At 42.8% G+C, this 23410-nt stretch overlaps 1 protein-coding gene across 3 annotated transcripts; it reads right to left on the minus strand.

The window, feature by feature from the left end:
• Positions 1-606: 606 nt before the first annotated feature.
• On the minus strand, positions 607-22876 carry Cdc25a (cell division cycle 25A). 3 transcript variants are annotated; one of them, XM_076870046.2, is made up of 15 exons: positions 22266-22876; positions 21255-21331; positions 18939-18981; positions 18245-18281; positions 17486-17587; positions 15451-15570; positions 12571-12705; positions 11824-11898; positions 10702-10881; positions 9129-9227; positions 7272-7334; positions 7080-7178; positions 5979-6109; positions 2739-2850; positions 607-2495 (listed from the first exon to the last, which is right to left on the minus strand). In XM_076870046.2, the coding sequence occupies exons 1-15, from the start codon at positions 22433-22435 to the stop codon at positions 2355-2357; spliced, it is 1584 nt and encodes a 527-aa protein (XP_076726161.2). In that variant the 5' UTR covers positions 22436-22876; the 3' UTR covers positions 607-2354. The 3 variants fall into 3 exon arrangements, with proteins under 3 accessions (XP_076726161.2, XP_076726169.1, XP_076726177.2); XM_076870054.2 differs by lacking the exon at positions 15451-15570; XM_076870062.2 differs by lacking the exon at positions 2739-2850 and having other exon boundaries at positions 2343-2495.
• Positions 22877-23410: the final 534 nt, after the last annotated feature.

Genomic DNA, 23410 nt, shown 5'->3' on the forward strand with positions numbered 1-23410 from the left:
TTGTGGCCCTCCAGCCTCTACCAAGTTTCTATATATATATATTAAATATTTGTACTGGGGATTTAACACAGTGGTGCTTAATCACCATGCCACATCCCCAGCCCTTTTAATGTCTTATTTAGTGATAGGGTCTTGCTAAATTGCCAAAGCTGGCCTCTAAAATTTTTTTTAATATACATTTTTTAAATTATAGATGGACACAATATTTTATTTTTATGTGGTGCTGAGGATCGAACCGGGTGCCTCATGCATGGTAGGTGAGCGCTCTACCTCTGAGCCACAACCCCAGCCCTGGCCTCAAATTTGAGATTCTCTTACTTCAGCTTCCCCAGTTGCTGGAATTTCAACTGTATGCCACCACTTCCAAATTAATATACACATTTCACCTTGACAACATGAACCACATTTGTTTTTGGTCTCAGGATACTAAGTAGAGACTATTCCAGTCAATTCTGAAGTTGGGCTGTTATCAGAGCCTTTGTTTTCAGGAAATGTGGCTGCTCCACACACTGGTATTAAAGTGTAGTCCCAGAAATACATGGGGAAATGATCCCTTTTAAATCCATCAATAACAAGGCAGAGAGTAAGGGTTCAAGATCACTTTATTTTCAGACCCTGCACCAGTTGGTTAACAATACTAGGTAAGCTGGTACAGTCTAAAAGCCATCCCCCCTTAAGGCATTCAACCAACAGAATACCTACAAACAAGATCAGAGACCAACTGGGATGTATCTTGACATGTAAGGGAAGAGGCCTTCTCCCATTCCCCTCCTCCCCACATATTTTCCAACAAGATTGTTTTATATCCAAATGCAACTCAAACCCAAAACAGCAACTAGTCATCTCCAATATCACTGATTCCCTCCCCACCCCCAGATTAGGAAGCAGAGGTAAGAGGGGAGACTGACTCTTTTTGTAAGAGAATCCTGGCTATACCCCAATGGAATGATGGTAAGGAGGCTGGTGCTGGAGGGTAGGGATGAACAGGCACCAAAACAGGCCTGTGTAGAATTAAGGCAGCCCCAAGGCTCCTTGGATGGGAGGTATTCTCTTGAGAAGACCATCCCTTCCATGGGGCTAGATAAGGACTAACTGGTGATGATTCATCATTCCCTGTCCCTTGAATTAAAACATGATAAACCCAGAAAGTTTTACCTTCAAAACCCACCAAGCTCCCTCCTGAGAACCATTTTATACAGTTATCTGTATGCCAGGAACCACTCCTTCCTCCTAACACCCAGGGGCTCTTGCCCCCTCCCTGGGGTGGCCCATCCAACACTGATTTGATACTCCTTGGTTTATAAAATGACTTTTTTTTTTTTTTTAAATTAAAAGTTACCAGAGAGTATCAGAGTAATAATAGGACACTTAATGGATATGTCCCTTCCCCATCCTATGGAGCCTACCCATCCCCACCCTTGACCCTGGATACCTACACTAAGACCTTCCAACACAGGCCTGGGGGTGGCCCAATGGAAGCTGCCTGAAGTGCTTTCCGGACTGACTCCTACACCAGTCAACATCACAGGGAACTGGGGTGAAGAAGAGCAGGAAAACACCTCCACCGCATATAGATTACAATGCTCAGAGGCAGGTCTGGGAGGTTTAGCTTATATCTTGTAGCCAAGCCTGAGTCCAGTGCCCACTCCCACCAGTATCTCAGTTCTTGACTTAATAGCAGCGGCCCCAGTATGCAGTGCCTCCTGGGGGTGATGAGCTCCTAGCTCTGTCCCACAACTCGATAGGTTTACCTTTTCTTACCCTTCCCTCCCTTTTTTTTTTTTTTTAAATTAAAAGCTGAGGTAGTCCCTGGGATGATAAAACCCTACCTAGAATGGCAGTATTTCGACTTAATGAAATAGTAAAATAAAGTCTCCAGGAGTTAAAAAAAAAAAAAAAAATTGATGAAGCTGAATAAATTAAGATACGGGTTATCCCATAAAGCTCTTTCCTTCCCAGGCTGTCTTTGGTATTTGGCCAGCAGCATTTCTGTTTGTGTTGCTTCTTCTTTCCCCTCCTCCACCCATCCCCTCATCAGAGAAGCCCAGAGCTCAATAAGGCCCCAGTTGCATCATCCATTTGTAGGGAAAACAGCTTGAAGAGGAGATGGGACTGCACTATGGCACAGCCTTGGCAGACAGTCCTGATGAGGAAAGAGGACATCTTATAGGGATAGAAGAGGTGCAGCCTCTTCTGGGCTCCAACCTGGGAGTGTGGGAGGTAGGTTTCAGGCACGATATCCCAGGCCTTCTCTCCAAATGTCACACAGCTGGCCCCTTTGCTCAAGTTTCTTTGCAGCAAACAGGTGAAAGGGGGAGGGAGGCCCAGGCTGCTGCTTTCTGGTGCCAAAACTTTCAGAGCTTCTTCAGACGACTATACATCTCCCGTTTACTCTTTTCTCCTGCCCAGGTCCGGCTCTTGGTGCGGAACTTCTTTAAGTCTTCTTTAAAATCCTCATGGTGCATGGGTCGGTAGCTGGGGGGCTCACAGTAAGACTAAGGGGACAGGAGAGGATGAAGTTAGGGAACACTTGCCCCACACTCATATCTGGCTCTATCCCTGCCCAGAGCTATGAGCTTGGAATAGCAACGGAGATGCTGGTAGTGTGTTCTACAGGAGCCCTCTGTGCAGGGCAGATACCCAACTTATTCCCAGGCAAGACACAGTCATGACCACCAGACAGATCCACTGGCCCAAAATGGGGGTGGGAAACAGGCCCTTCAGAAAGCCCATCTTACCTGGCATTTCAGGAAGAACTCCTTGTATCCCCCCTTCAGGACATAGAGCTCAGGGTAGTGGAGTTTGGGGTATTCATTACCAAGCCGATCTCTCTCTCTCACATACCGGCACCTAGTAAAAGGAAAAAAAGGATCGATGTAAGGTTATCCCTACTAATACAGAAAAACAGAAGACAATGCAATAAAAAGCAGTTATACTTATCTTCCCAGCCTTATTCATTTATTCCTAAGATAAAATGTTATCTAGTTAACCAGTACCAAACTATAAGTTCCTGACCATGTGAGCATGTACAGTTAGTACTGGTAGATGGTCTCTTCCCCAAGCCTCTTTTTTCCAAACCTTCCTAGCATCTGACCCTGCCCAGTCATCTCCATGGACACTATATATGTGTGGCACTGGCTTCTGAGCCAGCTTGCCCAACATGCTCCTTGACCAATCTCCTTCATTCATCTCTTATCTTAGTGGGATTCTCTGTACCCATGCCTTTTGAATAGGCTAGGCCTGCACCAGCAATGGGGCATCTTCTTGCATCCAATGCTTTGAGTGAACACTGAATGCTTTTCTCCTACTAACCTCATCTGGCTGGTAGTTCTTTACTGCCACCCTCCCACCGCCCTCCGGCGCCACAGGAAAGCTGCAGTCCTTATAGCATCCTGCTTTTACCCTTTTTTTTTTTTTTAAAGAGAGAGTGGGGGAGAGGGAGAGTGGGGGGGGGGGAGAGAAAGAGAGAGAGAGAGAGAGAGAGAGAGAATTTTAATATTTATTTATCTTTTTTAGTTTTTGGCTGACAACATCTTTGTATGTGGTGCTGAGGATCGAACCCGGGCTGCATGCATGTCAGGCGAGCGCACTGCCTCTTGAGCCACATCCCCAGCGCCCCCAATCTGGCCTTAATTTTCTCTGAAGCACCTTCTAACATAATGCACAATTTATATATTTGTTAGATTGTCTCCCTTTGTCTACTTGGAAATGAACTTAAGTTCTGCTCAAATATCACCTTTTTGTCGTTTTGTATTATTTTTATTATTATTATTTGGTATTGGGGATTAATCAGGGGAGCTTTACCACTGAGTTACATTCCCAGCCCTTTTAAACTGGGATTACAGATGTGCACAACTATGCCTGGCTGATTTTGTATTAATGAAGGGCAAAGGGATAGCGATGTGGCTCAGTGCTTGTCAAGAAGGCACAAGGTCCTACTGAGCTGAGCCTAGTAATCCTGGCAACTCAGGAGGCAAAGGCAAGAGTATTACAAGTCCAAGACTAGCCTGGGCAACTTATTTTCTCAAAATAAAAAAGGAAAAAAAAAATTAAAGAGCTGGATGTGGCTCAGTGGTAGAGCACTAGCCCAGCATGTGTGAAGCCCTAGGTTCAATCTCTATTACCACAAAAACAAAAACCAAATGAACAAAAACAAAACAAAAAAAGAATTGGGGATGTAGCTCACTGGCAGAGTTCCCTGTATTCAATCCCTAGTATTTTTTTTCCCTTTGGGGGGTGAGGACGGACAAAACAAAAAACCAAAACAAAGTCCTTATCTTTAGGAGACAGATGCCTGAAAGACTTGGGGAAATGGCCATGTGTGTCAAGTTTCTATTGTGCGTATTAGGAATATATGCACTCAAATATGGTAAATATTAGCAACTGATGAAATTAGGTGAAGTCTATGCAACTACAACCTTTGAGCTTTGAAAAGATTCAAAATAAACAGGGTGCCCAGCTAGAAGTATTTATCAGTGGTAGAGCATTTGCCTAGCATGTGTGAAGTCCTGGGTTTGATCTCTAGCACCAAAGGGAGAAAAAAACCCAACAACCCAAAGTGGCAAGAGAATGTGGCCCCATCAGAAGTTTATCCTGGGCTATTGTTGAAGTTGAACCCTCTGCTCTACCTCTCTCTAACCATATGTCCTTGTTTTCTTGGACTTAACATGATTAACTTATTTCTCTCACCACTGTGACCTCTGCTGTAGCAGGGTCCTTGCTGATTTTGCTCACTGTTGTATCTTTACATACTATGTTATATTGGTGTTTTTTATTTTGAAACAGGGTCTCACTAAACTGCTGAGGCCAGCCTCAAACTTGTGATCCTTCTGCTTCAGCCTCCTGAGTCACTGTAATTATAGGCATGAGTCACCACATCCCTGTTGCTGGGTTTTTATTGCCTTAGATGCCTGCCACATTCCAGGCTTCCAATCCTTTTTTATGCACTCCTATCATCAAATGTTTTAAAGCATTATATTGAATTTTAAAAAAAAATATTTATTTTTGGGAACTGGGATTGTGGCCCAGAGGTAAAGTGCTCGCCTAATATGTGTGAAGCACTGGGTTCGATCCTCAGCACAACATAAAATAAAGATATTGAAAAATTAAAATAATATTTATTTTTTAGTTGTAATTGGACATAATACCTTTATTTATTTATGTTTATGTGGTGCTGAGGATTGAACCCAGGGCCTCGCATAAGCAAGGCGAGCATCTACTGCTGAGCCACAACCCCAGCCCAATCATATTCTATTACGTTGTACAGCAAGAATATCACACTTTCATGTCATTTGCATAAACAACAATCACTTGAAGGATGTCATGAGACCAGCAGCCCCACAGATAAAATAAAAAGGGCTGGGGATGTGCCTCAAAGTTAAGCACCTCTGGGTTCAATCCTTGGTACTAAAGAGGCAGTGGGGAAAATTGGAAGAGCTGGGATGGGGATGTGGCTCAAGCGGTAGCGCGCTCGCCTGGCATGCGTGCGGCCCGGGTTCGATCCTCAGCACCACATACAAAAAACAAAGATGTTGTGTCCGCCGATAACTAAAAAATAAATATTAAAATTCTCTCTCCCCCTCTCTCACTCTCTCTTTAAAAAAAAAAAAAAAAAAAAAGAACAAGAAAATTGGAAGAGCTAGTATAGAGGACCAACAATAAGCCACTCAGGAAAAGAGGTTGGATTCATAGGAAATACTCCCTGGACAACACTAGCATCATTAACAGTGATAGACTGAAACAGTTTGAAAATCCTCTGCAAATGAAATTTGCAAGCCTATAAATTATACCCAAGGAGGCTGTTCACAAAAGAAAAAGAAAAAAAAAAAAAAAAGATCAATCAGCTGCTAAATAAGAAAGAATTTAGAAAAACAAAGGTTATATATAATCAAACATGGTTCAAGTGCAAGCCACACACCATGTCCCACAAAACCAACATGGGGCTTCTGTCCTGGAGCCTCATTCTGTGCAATACTCACATGCGTGGGCCTCTCTCAGAAGAAAATTCACAATGGAATACAACGATGACACGTTTGCCATCTGTAGGTACAATGGGCTTCTTGAGTAAGTAGTCTTCAACTTCTTCTTCCATGTGCAAGTTCACTGCACCCTATAAAGGCACCAGATGCCATTAGCATCTGCATGTGTCATCTTGAAGTAACTGTTCTTGAGACCAGTTTGTGGTTTTACAAGTCTCTTGACACAATAGTATAGTAAACCACCTGGTCCTTATATCTTAATGGAGCTTCATAGGCCTATGAGTAGTAAGATATATGTAGACTGGAAATGGGTCACTCAAATTCTGTTATATGACTTATAAGTATATATAAATTTGGAGACTTTCAAAAGCCATAATATAGTGGCAAACACTAATATCACCTTATCACTATTTTAGTTCCATTCTTCCTGGAAATGTGTCCCCACATGTCCCCCTACCAGGCAGCCTGAATGAACTAAAAACTCAGGAGGCCTGGTTCAGATACAGGGCAAGTTGGTTCTCCTAGTCAGGAGCACAAGAGTGTTCATCATGGAACCCTGTAAGGTCCCCCTGAATGGCCTATACATCAAGGTGTACTACCTGAAAACTGCCTTAAGAGTGAGGGTATCAGGGACAAAATAGAGAGAGCATCTTCAGCTTAAGTGGTAGAGAGTGGAATAGAATATTCATTTGGTATATCAGGAGTCAAGTGCCTTTCACATACACTTTCTTTGTAGGCTGAGGCAAGAGGATTCAAGTGCAAGGCCAGCCTCATCAATTTAGCGAGACCCTAAGCAATTCAGCAAGACTCTGTCTCAAAATAAAAAACAAGCCAGGCGCAGTGGTGCATGCCTATAATCCCAGTAGCTCAGGAGGCTAAGACAGGAAGATCATGAGTTCAAAGCCAGCCTCAGCAAAAGCAAGGTGCTAAGCAACTCAGTGGTGTATGTATGTATGTGTATAGAAAAGGCTGGGGATGTGGTCGCTCAGTTAAACATCCCAGGATTCAATCCCTGGCACCAAAAAAATTAATTAAAATCAGAGATCTCGCCTATGGCTCTTTCTATGCTCTCGTGAGATAGCAGAATTCAAGAATCCATACCTTGATGTGGCCTCCCTCATATTCATATGGGTATCGGCAGTCAATGATAACAAATTCCTTAATGACGCTGGCAAACTTGCCATTTAGAACAGAGGCCATCTGTGGAGAGAAATATTAGGAAATCAACTTTGCTGTCAGGAATAAGAAGATCTAAATATCCCACATGTGGCAGGTTCAAAAAAGATAACTTACAATTTCCGGAGAAATGTATTTTAAATCTTGATGCTTCCCAGACACTGTATGAAAAAGATAACCCTTAAAAAAGAAAAAGGAAAAAGAAAAAAGATATTTATCAAATCTGAAAGCCTTTAAATATCACATTTATATTGCATCCTGGTAGAAGGCAGCTTTAATTGAACAATAAGTATAGGCTAAATATGTAATTATTCTTCCAGGCATTTCATTAACATCTTTTTTATAAAAAAAATTTTTTTAAATTTATTTTTAGTTGTTGTTGGACACAATCTTTATGCTAGGTGAGTGCTCTACTGCTGAGCCACAATCCCAGCCCTCATTAACATCTTTTTTTTAAAAAATAATTTTTTAGATGTTGATGGACCTTTATTTTACTCATTTATTTATATGTGATGCTGAGAATTGAACCCAGGGCCTCACACTTGCAAGGCAAGTGCTTTTACCACTGAGCTATAACTCCAGCCCCTTCATTAATGTCTTGCATTTAATTTTCACACAAACCAATCCAGTGCATTATTCCAAAGTTCAGACCTTATCTGAGCAGTTTATCTAAGGGCACCCAACTGGTAGGCCAGATGTGAACAAGAAGCCTTAAGTAACTTCCACTTCCTCCTGCTTTTGTGAGGAACTCTCATTTTAACCACAGTGAACAGCACAGAAACACGGGGAAAGGACTACTGCGTCACTGAACTGCTTAGCACCTGTCAGGCCTTGCATGGTGCAAGGGAACAGAAAATGTGACTTGGCCCTGTCTCAAAAGGAAGACAAGTACATCAGCATTATTTAGTCCAGCTGGCTGTAAGAACTCATCTACTCTCTTGGTCATGGACAGCCACAAGATAATTAACTCCAAGTTGAAGGCTCTACAAGTGAGGATACACCTGTCTTTGCCTATTCCCTTCCTGTTCCCTCAAAACCCATCTGGGCAAAATACCAACAGCCCAGGGCCATATCTCCCAATAACCTAGCTGAGACAAATCCCTTTTTATTTATTTATATAGCCTACTGCTTTCAACTCACTGACATTTACTTCAATCATGTGGTACATGTGTTAGGTCTCCAAACATATGCTAAATTCTTTTAGGGAAGAAACTAGGAATCTATACCTAACACATTAAGTACTTCAATAAATATTAGATTAGCTAACTTAATGAATAAGAGATTGATCGGGCAATCCTCAAGTCAAATATGGTTAAACAAGTTGCTGCCAACATATTCCCTATCCCACCCTTGTATTTTGTTACAGCTTCAAGGCAGAGAACCCTCCCTCACAATGCTTTAGGCCTTTACCCTCAGAGGCCATGCTTCTTTGATGAGAAAAGAAGCAATTCAGTCTCAACCCCTAACTGTGCCCCCTCCTCCTGATGAACCTGAGGTGCTATACCACTGACCTACATTCCCCACTCTTTTGAGATGGGGATCTTGCTAAATTGCCCAGGTCTGGAACTAGCAATCTCCTGCCTCAGCCTCTGGAGCAGATGGGATTACAGGCTTGTGCTACCACACCCTACTAACACTACTTTCTGAGATAACCTTATAACATGCATACTTGTAGTGAGGCTACAAATTTATTTCTGCTCCTGATGCTTTTTTTAAATGAGATACTCAGTTCCCAAAGAGTCTGATCTTTGAGTTGGAGTCAAGGTGACTTCCTATTTGAACCCACTGATCAGTATTCAGAGACCAACATGTACCTGATGATGAGAAACCAAGTTAATTTCCCTTGCTTATATATTTTAATGTCTCCTTGAAGGCACCCTAGGAACCACCTTGGAGAAGCAGAAAGGCTGGGTGAAATCCTAGGTATCCTCCACCCCTTTATCCCTCAGCCACAGCAGCTCTGCTTATAATTACCTTGGAAAAATCTCCTATAAGGTCCCTTGGGTCATTGTCCAAAATGTTTTCAATGGTCCCTTTTGGGGAAGGTGCCAAGGATAAAGACTGGTGTAGAATCTGTAACAAATCAAAGGTAAAGAATGAAGCCAGGGTTCTGACTGGAACTTCTAGAAACATTCACCTGGAGCGTGACAAAGAGAAGACTTAAATTAAAAACTTTTACTGTTGCCCAGCTGTTATAAAGAACCCCATTTCTATACCATTAGAAGGCTTCCTTTATTAGCACTATCAATAGAATTTGGGAGCTTGTATTTCTTTTTCTGTTTTTCAATATATTTTTTAGTTGTAGTTGGACACATATCTTTATTTAATTTTATGTGGTGCTGAGGATCAAACACAGTGCCTCACACGTGCGAGGCAGGCACTCTACCAATGAGCTACAGCCCCAGCCCCAGGAACTTGTATTTCTTTTCCCACCTTCCCTGGATATCAGAGGGAGCCTGCTAAACCAGCTTTATAGAGACCACAGCCTCATAACATAAAACTCAAAATATGTAGACGATAATTGAATCCTGACTTACAAAAACAATAGATGCCAACACTAGAAGCATATGTTGGAATTATCTAACAAGGATTTTATTTGTTTTGGTTTTGGTACTGGGGATTGAACCCAGGGATGCTTTACCACTGAGCGTCATCCCTACCCCTTATTTTGAAACAGGGCCTTGTTAAATTGCTGAGGCTGGCCTCAAACTTGTGATCCTCCTACCTAGAGCCTCCCAAATGGCTGGAATTATAATTTGACAAGGATTTTAAAGCAGTCATCTTGAGCCAGGCTCAGTAATATACACCTGTAATTCCAGCAGCTTGGAAGGTTAACACAAGTTCAATTGCCTCAGCAATTTAGCAAGGCCCAGTCTCTAAATTAAATATAACAAGGGGCTGAGGATGTGCCACAGCAGTTGAGCACCCCTGGGTTCAATCCCTAGTATGAAAGAGGGAGAGAGGAAGCAGTCATAGAGTTATCTTAAAAATGCTTCAGTGATACATTCCTATAATTGCTGGTACTTGGGAGGCTGAGCAGAAGAATCTCACAATTGAGGCCAACTTGAACAATTTAGTGAGACCCTGTCTCAAAATGAAAACTAAAAAGGGCTATAGGGCCCAGGGTATAGCTCAGTGGTAGAGCATTTACCTAGCATGCACAAGACCCTGAGCTTGATCAAAGAGTGTGTGTGGGGTTGCGGTGCAGGGGAAGCCTCTGGGGCTGAGGCCATAGCTCAGTGATAGAGTGCTTGCCTAGCAAGTGTGATGCAGTGGGTTTGATCCTCAGCAGCACCACATAAAAAAATAAGTAAAAGTATTCTGTCCATCTACCAAAAAAAAAAAAAAAAAAAAAAAGGCGCCTCTACATACAATTAAAAATAATATAGACACACTTGATATAAATGAAAGCAAAACCAAAAACATAGTCTGTCAGGTGTGTTGGTACATGCATCTAATCCCAGCTACTTGGGAGGCTGAAGCAAGGGAATTACAAGTTCCAAGAGCTGCCAAATAAAAATTTTAGAATTGAGAAATACTATCTAACCTCCTGGGTCTTCTCTGGACTAGCTACCACTTCAGAACTGGTTCCAGTCATGCTCTTCCTCCGTTTTGTATTACCACGTGGAGATTCTTCTCGAGATCGTTCTGTTCTCTTCAACATTGACCGAGTGCGAGTGCTGGAGCTACACGGGGAAGGGGAGTCAAATGGCTTGCACCGATTGCCCTTAGAGAAAAAGAGACACATCCATCTTTCGTTAAAATCTGTTATCTTGAATGGCCCTTAAATCAACAGCTTCCTGGGATGGTAAAAAATTAATCCTGGCCTTGCATGGTGATGCACACCTGCAATACCAGCTACCTAAGAGGCAGGAACTGGAGGATTATGAGTTTGAGCCCAGTGTGAGCAATACAGCAAGATTCTATTACAAACCAAACCAAACCAAACCAAACCAAACCAACCCAGTGGCACACATTTATAATCCAGGGACTCAGGTGGCTGAGGCAGGGGGATCTCAAGTTCAAGGCCAACCTCAGAACTTAACAAGGCCTTAAGCAACTTGGTGAGACCCTGTCTCAAAATAAAAAGATGTAGCTCAGTGGAAAGCACCTTTGAATTAAATCACCAGATCAAAACAAAGCCATCCCAAAATAAGGAAACAGACATTGTCAGTTCATCTGGCCCCAGAAACTTGTAGGGCCTAGCACATGGACCTGGTATTGAAAGAATATGTATTCAGCTGATGCATGGTATGCATAGATTACTATGCATACCATAGTATAATCCATAAATGGCCTCAAAGCTATAGTTCAGCTAGGTGTGGTGTGGTGGCACAGGCCTGTAATCCCAGCAAGTCAGAAAGCTGAAGTCACAAATTTGAGGCCAGATTCAGCAACTAGTGACACTGTCTCAAAATAAAAAAGGACTGGTAATATAGATTAGTGGTAAAGTTCCCCTGGGTTCAATTCCCACCCCCACCGCACCCCCCAAAAGCAAATCTATTACAGTTCTTTTTGGAATTACATGTCTTTACATGTTTTACAGTATAGTTCAGGTCACTGTCAATTAAATGATCTAAGAAAACCTAGTACCTTATATTAAAGACTTGAGATAGCCAAAGTGGCCTAAATACTCAAGATTCCCTCCAGACACATCAGAAAAACTTACAAAATTTGTAGTTCTTCTCATGACAAGGGGAGCTGTCCAGAGGCTTGACATGCATGATGGGGTCTCCTCATCATTCTAAGAAAAGAGGAAAAATGATTTTATTTATAAAAATTTTAATTGTAGATGGACACAGTACCTTTATTTTATTTATTTATTTGTTTGTTTTTATATGTTGCTGAGGATTAAACCCATTGCCTCATACATGTGGGTGAGCACTCTGCCACTAAGCCATAACCCCACCCCAGGAAAAGTGATCTTAAATAGATCCAATAAAGATTAACCTTAGTTTAAATAGGAGGCTGTGGCATTACCTCCAGTTCAAGGCCACCCTGGGCAACTTGGGGGGATCCTGTCTTAAAATAAAAAGGCCTGGGCTAAGTAGCTCAGTGGCAAGAGTGCTTGCCTAGCATGTGCAAGTCCTTGGGTTCATTCCCCAATCCTGCAAAACAAACCAACAAACAAAAACCAAATTGACTTGGGTAGAAACTTTTTTTTGACACTGGGGATCAATTAATTAGATATCTAAACAAACTAAAAGTATCTCTGATGAGGACACTTGAGGAGGTCCTTTCAGCTTTATGGCACCACTTTGCAGCTAGTCCTACACTGTCCTTAATTCATGTTTCTCACATATAGATAATATTTAACTCCTTCAGGGGAAGGAAGACCATATCGATGTCTCCTCGGGGGTGGTTAGAATAGGTAGGAAATCAATCTATCTCTCACACAAACACACACACTTGGTACCTTCAGATTGTCTCCATCAATAAGGTCCATGAAGCCATCATCTTCATCAGACAAAGCAGTTTTCACAGGTGATGAAGGCATAAAAAGAGGAACAAAATTCCCTGGCTCACTGCTCTCTTTTTCATTTGAGGAAAGCTAAAAGACAAAATTTATGGGTTATAAAATAAACAAGAGCTTGCTGTTTGGTTGAAGCAAGATTGCCAGTTTGATGTCAGCCTTGGCAACTTAGCAAGACCCTGTCTCAAAATAAGAGAGTTGAGGATGCATCTCAGTGGTAAACGGCTTGCCTAGCATGTGTAAGACCCTGGGTTGAGTTTCCAGTGTGGAGAAAAAATAAATAAAGCAAACAATAAGCAATACTTAAAAAAAAAAACCCTCACAAATCATAAATATACATACCAGAGAAAAAAGTTTATGAGATGTTTTTTTTTCTAACAAGGCAATCCCAATGCTAAGTTTTTTTGTGGGTATCAGGGATTGAACCCAGGACTATTTAACCACAGAATCACATCCCCAGCCCTTTTTCTTTATTATTTTGAGATAGGGTCTCACTAAATTGCTGAGGCTGGCTTTGAACTTGAGATCCTCCTTCCTTTTTTTTAATTTATGTTTTAGTTTTCGGCAGACACAACATCTTTGTTTTGTATGTGGTGCTGAGGATCAAACCCAGGCCGCACGCATGCCAGGCAAGCGCGCTACCGCTTGAGCCACATCCCCAGCCCAAGATCCTCTTCCTTTAATCTCCCGAGCTGCTAGGATTACAGGAGTGTGCCACTGTGTGTCTGGCTCCAGTGTTAAGTTCTAATACCCTCAAGAACCAAATCCCCTTGGAGCATGAATGTGTTAATTCTTTAATGGTCCTCCAATTTTCTGAGTGGTCCATTCACTAAGAATCCTGCCTACAGCTAGCCTACTCTGGATCTGACAGTACATTATCCACTCCCAGTATAAATTAAGCTCTGGGCTATCTGTGGTCCTACCTAAGTATACATGAGCTTACCCTGGGCAAACTGGCAGTTTTTTAGCCAGCAGACCTCAGGGGTAGGCATGATACCTTCTGAAAGCTCACACTACTGTGAGGCAGGTTCTGGGATCCCTAGGTACAAAGATAATGTAGAAAAAAATAGCAAAATCTCTTGACAAAGCTTTGTTCTTTCCATACCAAGAAGCTATTATAAGGAAAACAGATGAAGGTTGACTAAAAACTGTTAGGATTACAGGTGTGTGCCATCATGCCTGGCTAAAATATTTAGTTTCTGACACCCATATCTCAGCGTTACTGTGTGCTTGGGAATGTGAGATTTTTGTCAAACCGTGGTTGATGAGCTTTTTGTGTCCTTTGGCTAATCATCCAACCTAATAGTACATCCTAACCTGACAAATGAGGTAATCCCAACTACTTTTCAGGCTTATGAAGATTCAAGACAAAAACATAAAAGAGTGCTTTGGGGGCTGGGATTGTGGCTCAGTGATAGAGTGCTCACCTAGCATGCATGAGACATTGGGTTTGATCCTCAACACCACATGAATGTAAAATAAAGATATTGTGTCCACCTAAAAAACAAAAAACTCTAAAGACTACTTTGTGCAAATGCTAGACAGAGTCAATACTGGCCCCAAACCAGAACTTCAGGCCACAAACCACACCAGAAAACAAGTTCCCAGAAAAACCCAGAAACCTAATATGGTCACTTCGTTTAAATTGGGCCTCTTCAGTATAGATTCTGTCAGCTGACTCAATTCAGGTCAACAATAGGAAACATTTTTTTTTTTGGTGTGTGTGATACTGGAGATTGATCCCAAGAGCACTTAATCACTTAATCCTCAGCCCTTTATATTGATCTTGTTAAGTTGCCCAGAATGGTTTTGAATTTCTCATCTTCCAGCCTCAGTCTCCCAAATAGTTGGGACTACATGCTTGTACTATTGCACTTGAGCCAACAGTAGGAAATCTTAGAAGTAATAAAGTCTCTACCTGGAAAATAAAAAGCCCTGAAATAAGTGGCCCCACAAACTGCTAAGCAATCTGTAGATGATGGGTTAACTGAACTCCTTTTTTTTCTTTCTTTTAGAACAGGGGCTCACAAAATTGCCCAGGCTGGCCTTGAATTTGTGATCTTCCTGCCTCAGGTTCCTGAGTAGCAGGGATGACCATGCTTGGCAGCATAATAGTTCTTTTTTAAAATATTTTTTTATTTACATTTTAGTTTTCGGCAGACACAACATCTTTGTTTGTATGTGGTGCTGAGGATGGAACCCAGGCCGCACCCATGCCAGGGGAGCACGCTACTGCTTGAGCCACACCCTAGCCCCAGCATAATAGTTCTTAATATCTCAACTCAAGCAGCCAAATACTTACTCCAAACAAAATCATTCTTAGTACTTAGGAAGTATTAGGAAGTGTTATAAAAGAGCAAGTTTTAAGTAACATATAATCCAATCCTACCATACATACAGTAAGCATCAGGGATGCTACCTGATCAATTTCCCAGAATTGGCAAGGACAAATATTTCTTACACAAGCCCACTAATAAACCATCTCCCACTCTTACTTCTGCCAGTCTGTTCTCCAGCTACAGCAAAAATATTAAAAATGTTTGACAATCTGGTTAATAAAGACAAAGTCAAGGGTGCTTTTTTTCCTTTTAAATACTGGGGATTGAACCCAAGGGTGTTTAATCAATAAGCCACATTCCCAGCCCTTTTTAATCTGAAAAGCTCAGTTGCTTAATTGCTGAGGCTGGTTTTGAACTAGGGATCCTCCTGCCTCAGCCTCCCATGTCTCTGGGATTACAGGTGTGCATCACCATGCCCAGCAAGAGTACTTTTTTAATTCTCTCTTCCCCTCAGGAATTCCCCTGAGAAAGCCAGAGCACATACCATCCGAGCTGGGGCAGAGTTCTGCCTCTGTGCGAAGAGATCTTTACCCTCCTCAAGTCCATGAGAGTGCAGGTAGCCACGAGATGCAGGTCTTATTGGCTTCTTAAACTCAAAGGCTTCCTGCAAGACAGTATAGTGGAGACATCTTCTACTGTCTACAATATACAGCTCTAGGGCTCAGCTATAACTTGGGAAGCCAGGAAAGGGAGTGGGTACTGATCACTTTTGTAACTGACTCCAAAACAACACTGAATCTGTTTAAGAGTTCATGGCTGTCAACAGCTAACTTCTAAAGTAGCATCTTGGGCTGGAAGTGAACTCAGTGATAAAGCATTTGCCTAGCATGTATGAAACCCTGGGTTCAATTCCCAGCACCACAAAGCAAATAAAAATTCAGCAGCATCTTTTTTATGTCCTACCTTATTTCCTAATATAGTATCTGCAAAGAATAAAAAAAAATACTACAAATGATAAGCTAAATCACAAACTTTCTAAAATCTAAAGCAATGGCATTATAGTATAATTGCCTGTGAGCAGAAGTCAAACTTTTCACCTAGGATTTATATTTTCTACCTCTTCCTACTACTGAGACAATTTTTTTCCTCTTAAAATTAGTACTGCATTCCAGCTGGATGCTGTAGTACACGCCTGTAATCCCAGTAACTTGGGAGGCTTGAGGCAGGAGGATTGCAAATTTGTGGCCAGCCTAGGCAATTTAGCCAGGCCTTAAACAACTTAGCAAGACCCTATCTCAAAAAAAAAAAAAAACAAAAAAAACATGGGGAGGGGCTGGGGATATGGCTCAAGTGGCAGCGCGCTCGTCTGGCATGCGTGTGGCCCAGGTTCAATCCTCAGCACCACATACAAACAAAGATGTTGTGTCCACCAAAAACTAAAAATAAATAAATAAATATTAAAAAAAAAAAAAAAAAAAAAAAGCATGGGGATATACCTCAATGGTTAGATGCCTCTGGGTTCGATCTCCAGCATACCCCCACCCAATAAAGAAAAGAACTTATTAAGTGCTAAAAGCGGTAATAGTAATATCACAGTTACTATTATTGCCGACATAGAGCTAAAAACTGTCTGTACATTAACTCATTTAACCAAATACATGATTCTCTCCCCTTTTACAGATAAGAAAACTAGGCCTTAAAGTTTAAATGGTATGACCAAGATACTGAAGCCAGGCAGGACAACTTAACTGCCACCTATACTGTCATTCCTTTTAGAACAAACTCTAGGTAGGCAAATTCTATGAGAAGCCAGGTTTGGTGAACCAGGTGTCAGTAGTTTGAGCCTGGTAAAATGTACTGCACAGAAGAAGCAAGGCACTGCTCCAAGCACTCAAGGCAGGAACCCATTTTCATATTCTCCTTCATGATATATTCTAAGTTGATAAACAGAATTATGAGATTTCACGGAGGCAGTTGTTTTTATAATAAATCTGTAGGATCAATCAAATATGGAAATACAGTGAGAGAAGGCTGACAAAGAAAACCAGGCCAGGGTACAGCTGGACTTTTGGATGAACAACAAGTTCACTTTCTAAGCCACTATTTCAGTTACTAGGATTCTCTAGAACTTGTTGACCCTCATCTTCCAAATAGTTATGAGCTTACAACTCACCCCAGGGTCAGGGCAAAGAAGGAAGGCCTGGGAAGACTGTTCCAGATAAATTATTTGTGGATCTAATTACTCCCGAGAGCTATCATCTGAGCAACATCTACAGTCTGCCAACTACCATTTTAAATTCTCCACATACATAATTCTATTTAATCCCTACAATGGAACAAAAAGGTATTGCTACTAATATTTTATATAAAATAACACAAAGAAGTCTTAAGAGAGGTTGCCAAGGTCACACAATTAGGAAGAAACAAGATTCAAGCCCACATTTCTCTGATTCCAAAGACTACCCATGATTTTGAACAGGTTTATTTGCAGAAAATAGCCCCAGCCATTTCTCTTGCAAGCTGCTGATACTTGCAGGTTTCACCTCTATCCTGAGTTAGTACATTGATGCCACACTCACATTTTCCTTGTTTTCATCCTGGTCGATGAGCTGAAAGATGTCATGGTCAAGAGAATCGGAATGGCTTCTTTTCAGAGCTGGGCTACATCCCAAGAACTTCAGCTATTGAAGTTTAAAAAAAAAAAAAAAAAAGAGGAATAGAGTATGTAAAGAAATATTCAATGGAAAATTCATTTAAAAAAAAAAAAACCCTTTTCTTTAGTTGTAGATAGACACAGTACATTTTACTTTATTTATGTGGTGCTAAAGATAGAACCCAGTGTCTCACACATGCCAGTTGAGTGCTCTACCACTGAGTCACAACCCCAGCCCGAAAATTCAGTTCTTAGTGTGGTGGCACATGCATGCCTATAATCCCACTTGCTGGGGAGGCTGAGATAGGAAGTTCGTGAGTTCATAGCCAGCCTCAGCAAAAAGCAAGGCACTAAGCAACTCAGTGAGACCCTGTCTCTAAATACAAAATAAGGCTGGGAATGTGGCTCAGTGGTTGAGTGCCCTTGAGTTCAATACCCAGTAATGTGCTCCCCCACTGGCAACAAAAATAAAAATTTCCATAAAAAGAACTCTTGCTGGTTTTATAAAACAGAAGACAAAGTTCTCAAGACGCTGCCATTGCTGAAATTGCTCTAGGCAATGTCCTGAGTTCTTATGAGATTACAGAAAAGCAGTATTCACTTCCTAAATTGAAGTCTCCCATCAAAGTCAAGCTGGAAGCTAGGGGATAGGTAACAGGTTTTAGTCTGAAATAATGGAACTCACAGGTAGGGAATTTATTCTCCTCATGGGATTTTCAAGGCTGAAATGAAATCAGAAGGTAAAGATGAGAATTAAGCAAGGAAAGTGGTATTCATAATAGCAGATTTTAGCCTTTACTTTGAGGAGGGGGTTGACCAAACAGACTCCCATTTTAAACAAAAGATAAGAAAAGTCCTGAAGCTTTCTTGCTCCTCACAATCTTAGAACATCCCAAAATACTTGTAGCCTTGTAGGTAAAAAACAAAAACTTGGACTTCTCTTAAAATATACATTGTCTTAAGGCTTTAATGCCAGAGGGAAGAGCAAGTGAGACCCAAACAGAATACCTAAATTACAGCTAAAATAAAGGAGGGCAAGTTCAAAAACTGCTGACACAAATTCCTCATTTTCAAGATACCAGCATATTTCTAAGATCCAGGTGTCTCACTAGGAACAGCTAACCCTATAAAAAACTTCATTAATTTTAACCCCCTAGGCCAGGTGTGGTGGTGCTTGGGAGGCTGAAACAGGAGGATTGCAAATTTGAGGCCAGCCTCAACAACTCTGCAAAGCCATTCTCAACTCAGTAAGACCTTGTCTCAAAATAAAAAATAAAATGTGCCAGAGATGTGGCTCAGTGGCTAAGCACCCCTAGATCCAATCCCCGGTTTAAAAAAAAGAAAGAAAGGAAAAAGAACAGTGAACACTGAATACATACTTTTCTTTACTGTCTAATGGCCCAGGAGAATCTAGACAGAAACCTGTGAGAAATAAAAAATTTCTTTTTCAGGAAACAATGCATAAAACACTATTTTGTTGTTAAAATAAATATACAACATTTTTTTAGTATATTCACTAACCCTCGTCTCCTACTTGTAAATACTCCTGAGAGGAATAAGACCCCCAAGGAGAGAGATGGTCAAGGTGGCACAGGCCTTAATCTCATTACTCAGGAGGCTGAGGCAGGATGATGGCTAATTCAAGACCAGCCTGGGCAACTTAGTGAGACCCCGTCTTAAAGTACAAATAAAAAGATCTGAGGGTATACTTCTGGATTCAATCCCTATGGGGAGCTGTGATTTTGGTTATTCAGACGGAGGTGACCCACACAATCTTTTGTGAGTTCCAACCAAGGAAAGGATAAAACTTTTCTGGAATAATTTTTTTTCAATATTTATTTATGTATTTTTTTAGTTCTCGGCGGACACAACATCTTTGTTTGTATGTGGTGCTGAGGATCGAATCCGGGCTGCACGCATGCCAGGCGAGCGCTCTACCACTTGAGCCACATCCCCAGCCCTGGAATAATTATTATTCAAGCATTTTTGTGTGGTCAACTCATATGCCTATTTTGGGTATGAAAAATACAATCATTTTTCATAACATCTAAGGTCAAGTATTTGTTGCCTTTAACAAAATGATACTAAGGTCTCCATATCAAAGGCAAGTGGGGAAACACACTGCTTAGCATTATTTATATGTCAGTACATGTATTATTGCTCCTGATATTCTTGCTTGCCTCAAAGCCACAAATAAGAATCCTATCCTGGGTTGGGACTCAGTGGTAGAGCACTTGCCTAGATGTGTAGTACTTGCCTACATCAGTACTATAAATGGTCTCACTAAGTTACACAGGTTGGTCTCAAATTTGTGATCCTCCTGTCTCAGTCTCCCAGGTTGCTGGGATTACAGGTGTGCACCACTGCACCCTGCTTATCTCCAGTTCTTAAGAAGCCTATACAGTTCACATTTTAATAGATTTCCTCTTGTGGTTCCCTAACTGGAAAAATCCACACCCCAAATACTCTTATCAGTATAATAATATTAACATTATAACTCTTATAGGTATAATCCTGCAGAAACATGTATTTATGAAGTAGAACAAAATGCACTGGCACATTTCCTCAAGGCAGGATTTCTGGAATGAGTCTATTATACTTACTATTTGACCCTTGTGTTTGCCTTCAATTTTTTATTGGTGCATTATAATTATACATAACAATGGGATTCATTGTAACATATTCACATATGCATAAAACACTTTGGTCAATTTCATTTCTCAGTAATTTCCTTTACACTTCCTCTCCCTGTTCCCTTAATCTACTGATCTCCCTATTTTCCTGAAGTGCCCCCCTTTCCTTTTTTCTCTAGCTCCCACATGAGAAAATATACAACCCTTGACTTTCTGAGTCTGGCTCTTATTTCTCTTAACACAATCCTCTCAAGTTCCATCCATTTTCTATAAATGACATCATTTATGGTTCTTTATGGCTGAATAAATCCGTGTGGCTGTCTCTCTCTTTGGAAATAGCTCACCTTCTCCTTGAGTGTGTATTTCTTGTATTACTCCAAAGGAGTCTCTACCGAGAATGCCTGTATTCTTCTTGAATATGTATCTACTTTTCTAAATAAACCTGTCTATGCCTTTGAAGGGAAAAAAAACCCCAATGTGTATATACATTTTCTTTATCCACTCATCTACTGATGGCTACCTAGGCTGGTTCTATAGGTCACTTTAAATTGTGCTGCTATAATTCTTTAGGAAATACCAAGGAATGATATAGCTGAGTCATATGGTAGTTCCATTCCATTCCTAGTACTTTGAAGAAACTCCACACTCATTTCCATAATGGTCATACTAATTAATAATCCCATATTAATTGTTCCCTTTTCTTCACATCCTTACCAGCATGTATTATTTACATTCCTGAGAACTGTCATTCTGACCCTTTATTTTAAAAGGTTTTCTGAATGCCACTTATAGTTGGTATAGTGAATTTTACTCTACTCATCCTTCAGGAGCAAACATACATCACTCCCTTGAAGATACCAGACACTAGTTTCTCTTAACAAACTGCCACTTTCAGGCTTCTTTATGGTTCTGAAGTGTTTGTCACCCAATGCCAAGACTTCTCTCTGTATTCACTTAATCTCTCACAAAAGTTCTGGGGTGAAAGGATATATTTCAGGAAATTCCCAACATTGCTCACCACACAGCAGACAAATCCTACATGTTTGGAAATCAAAAGCATACCTGAATCAGTTGATTCAGAAGAACCCATTCTCTGCAGACTGCTGTTATTTCTCACCTCCAGTGGCTGCTCATACTCACTGAAATCAAAAGAAATACTTCCAAATGAGTAATGCATAGGACATAATTAAAAGGTCACATAAAGGAGATGGGACATGAAGCAGCCAGGCTGCCTCCAACCATCATCACTTCTAAGCCAGGACTCAATCCCCTCTTTGTCACCCAGAATACCCAGGTAGCACTTGAGAAAAGAAAAGAAAGGAGTGGACGCGCTTGGCTCTGGGCCACATTGTAGGATGTACTGACCATGGTAAATGAGCATTGGGATATTTTTCCAAATGAGTTTATAGTCGAGGTACTGTGCTAAAAGTATGGAGGAACAGGACAGGAGTCCTTGCTTTTCACAGGTTGGGGAAACTATAAGACCTAAGTAATTACAAAATGAGACGCCCAAGATGTGAGAAAAGCAGCTTTGCCCGAAAACATTGTGGGATGCATTTTTTTTCCCCTCGCTGTTAAGTCCACAGAACTTTCTAGTATGGAAAGTTTAGTTAAAAAGCCGGGCCTTAGGAAAGCAGAGGGGATGAACAGCAGGAACGTGCAGGAGCCAAGGGAGTGCCACGATCCCGCACAAATGTGGGAAAAGAAAATGCCACGTCCTTTTGTTGGGAAGGAACAAAGCTCGCAGTAAACCAAGACCCTGCGCAGCGGTTCAGGAAAGGGTGGAAGTGAGGCCGGAGACCCGATTCTCCTCGTGGGGGAAGATCCTAAAGAGCTTCCTGGAACAGGGATTGGAGGGCTCGGAGCAATTCAAAGGGATGAGGTGGGAAGCCAGGCCCCCGGCGGGCTGCTGGGCAGGGGGCATCCCTGGCAGTCCGGCCCCCTCTCCGCCAACATTCTGCCGGGGAGGTGCGCATGGCGGCCCCAGCCGGGCCCCGAGCTGAGCTCCGGGCCCGCAGGTCCCACCCTCCCCCGCCCGGCCTCTCAGGGGCGCCGCTCGCCGGCCCGGCTCACCTTCCCAGTCCCTGCAGCTGGTCCATGGTGACCGTCAGATTGGTGACAGGAGACAGGCCATCCGCCGCCGGCGCGCCGAACAGCGCTTTCGAGACGGGCTGCGGCGCGGGCGGGGGACTGCAGGAGAAGAGCAGGCGACGGCGGTGCGGGGGCTCGGGGCCCAGCTCCATGGCGGCCCCCGGTCTCCTAGTGCTCCCGCTACGACTCCCTCCGCCGCGCCTGCCCGCCCGCCCTGCCGGCACCGGCCTCGGCCGCGCGCCCCGCGCCGGCGCCCGCGGGTCAAACACAAACACGACCCCGCGGTTCAGGGATGCGGCTGCCGCGGGCAAGTGGCGCGGACGGGCAGGCGTCTGGACCCGGCAGGCGCCAACCACAAGCACGGGTGCTTCCCTCACACCCCGCGAGGCCGGCGGGCGGGCGGGCGCTGGCAACCTGAAGATTAAATCCAAACAAACTCTTCGAGTCGAGAAGGGGGAGCGGGCAAGAGCCGCGAGGCAACGGCCCGGGCCCACACTCTCTTCGCTCTTCTCTCACCCGCTTTCCCCAGTCCTGGGTCGTAGAGAACTACTCGAATCAGTAGCTCCCTCCCGGGCTTCCGCAGCCGAAGTGGCTTTCGCGGTAATAGCTGGCCACTGGGACCACCGATGCTCCGCCCCTTTCCTAGTTGGCGCCAAACAGAATCCACCAATCAGTAAGTAACTTATTTTCCTCACTCCTGAGTGGCAGCCAAGCTAGACCAATGAGGAGAAGAAGATAGCGCCTCGCGGGACTCCGCCCGGCCACCCGCTCTCAGAGGGGGTGGGGCCTGAGCAGGTGGGTGGAGTCGAAGTTGGATGGGGCGCGAAGGTCAATGAAACTCCCAGCAGGACCTGCGAGATTCTGGCGGCGCCGGAGAGGCCTTCCTGCCCTGGTGCACGCCGGGAAGCGTAGTTCTTGTGCTCTCAAGGGGCAGCCTACCCGGGAACCACCACCACCACCGCCCCGCCCCCCGCCCGGTCCTGCAGTTCTCCGATGTGGGAAGCTGGGGCGGGGTAGGCGGTCCTCATAGTCTGGAGGCTTCCGCTGCCTGAGCAGCGCTTTGGATTCTTCTTTTCTTCTCCAGACCTCTATGCTCCAACTTTATAAGGAGGAGGGAACTGAGTAAC

Source organism: Callospermophilus lateralis, chromosome 1 (assembly GCF_048772815.1).
Source record: "Callospermophilus lateralis isolate mCalLat2 chromosome 1, mCalLat2.hap1, whole genome shotgun sequence".
NCBI lineage: Eukaryota > Metazoa > Chordata > Mammalia > Rodentia > Sciuridae > Callospermophilus > Callospermophilus lateralis.

Bases quoted from the DNA above. Each gene is read 5' to 3' on its own strand.
- Cdc25a (XM_076870046.2), bottom strand. From the start codon at position 22,435: ATGGAGCTGGGCCCCGAGCCCCCGCACCGCCGTCGCCTGCTCTTCTCC. The intron at 18,982-21,254 runs GTATGCTTTTGA...TATTTCTCACAG, and splicing joins TTCTGAATCAACTGATTCAG to GTTTCTGTCTAGATTCTCCT. The intron at 7,335-9,128 runs GTAATTATAAGC...TTCTTTTTTAAG, and splicing joins TTATAGGAGATTTTTCCAAG to GGTTATCTTTTTCATACAGT.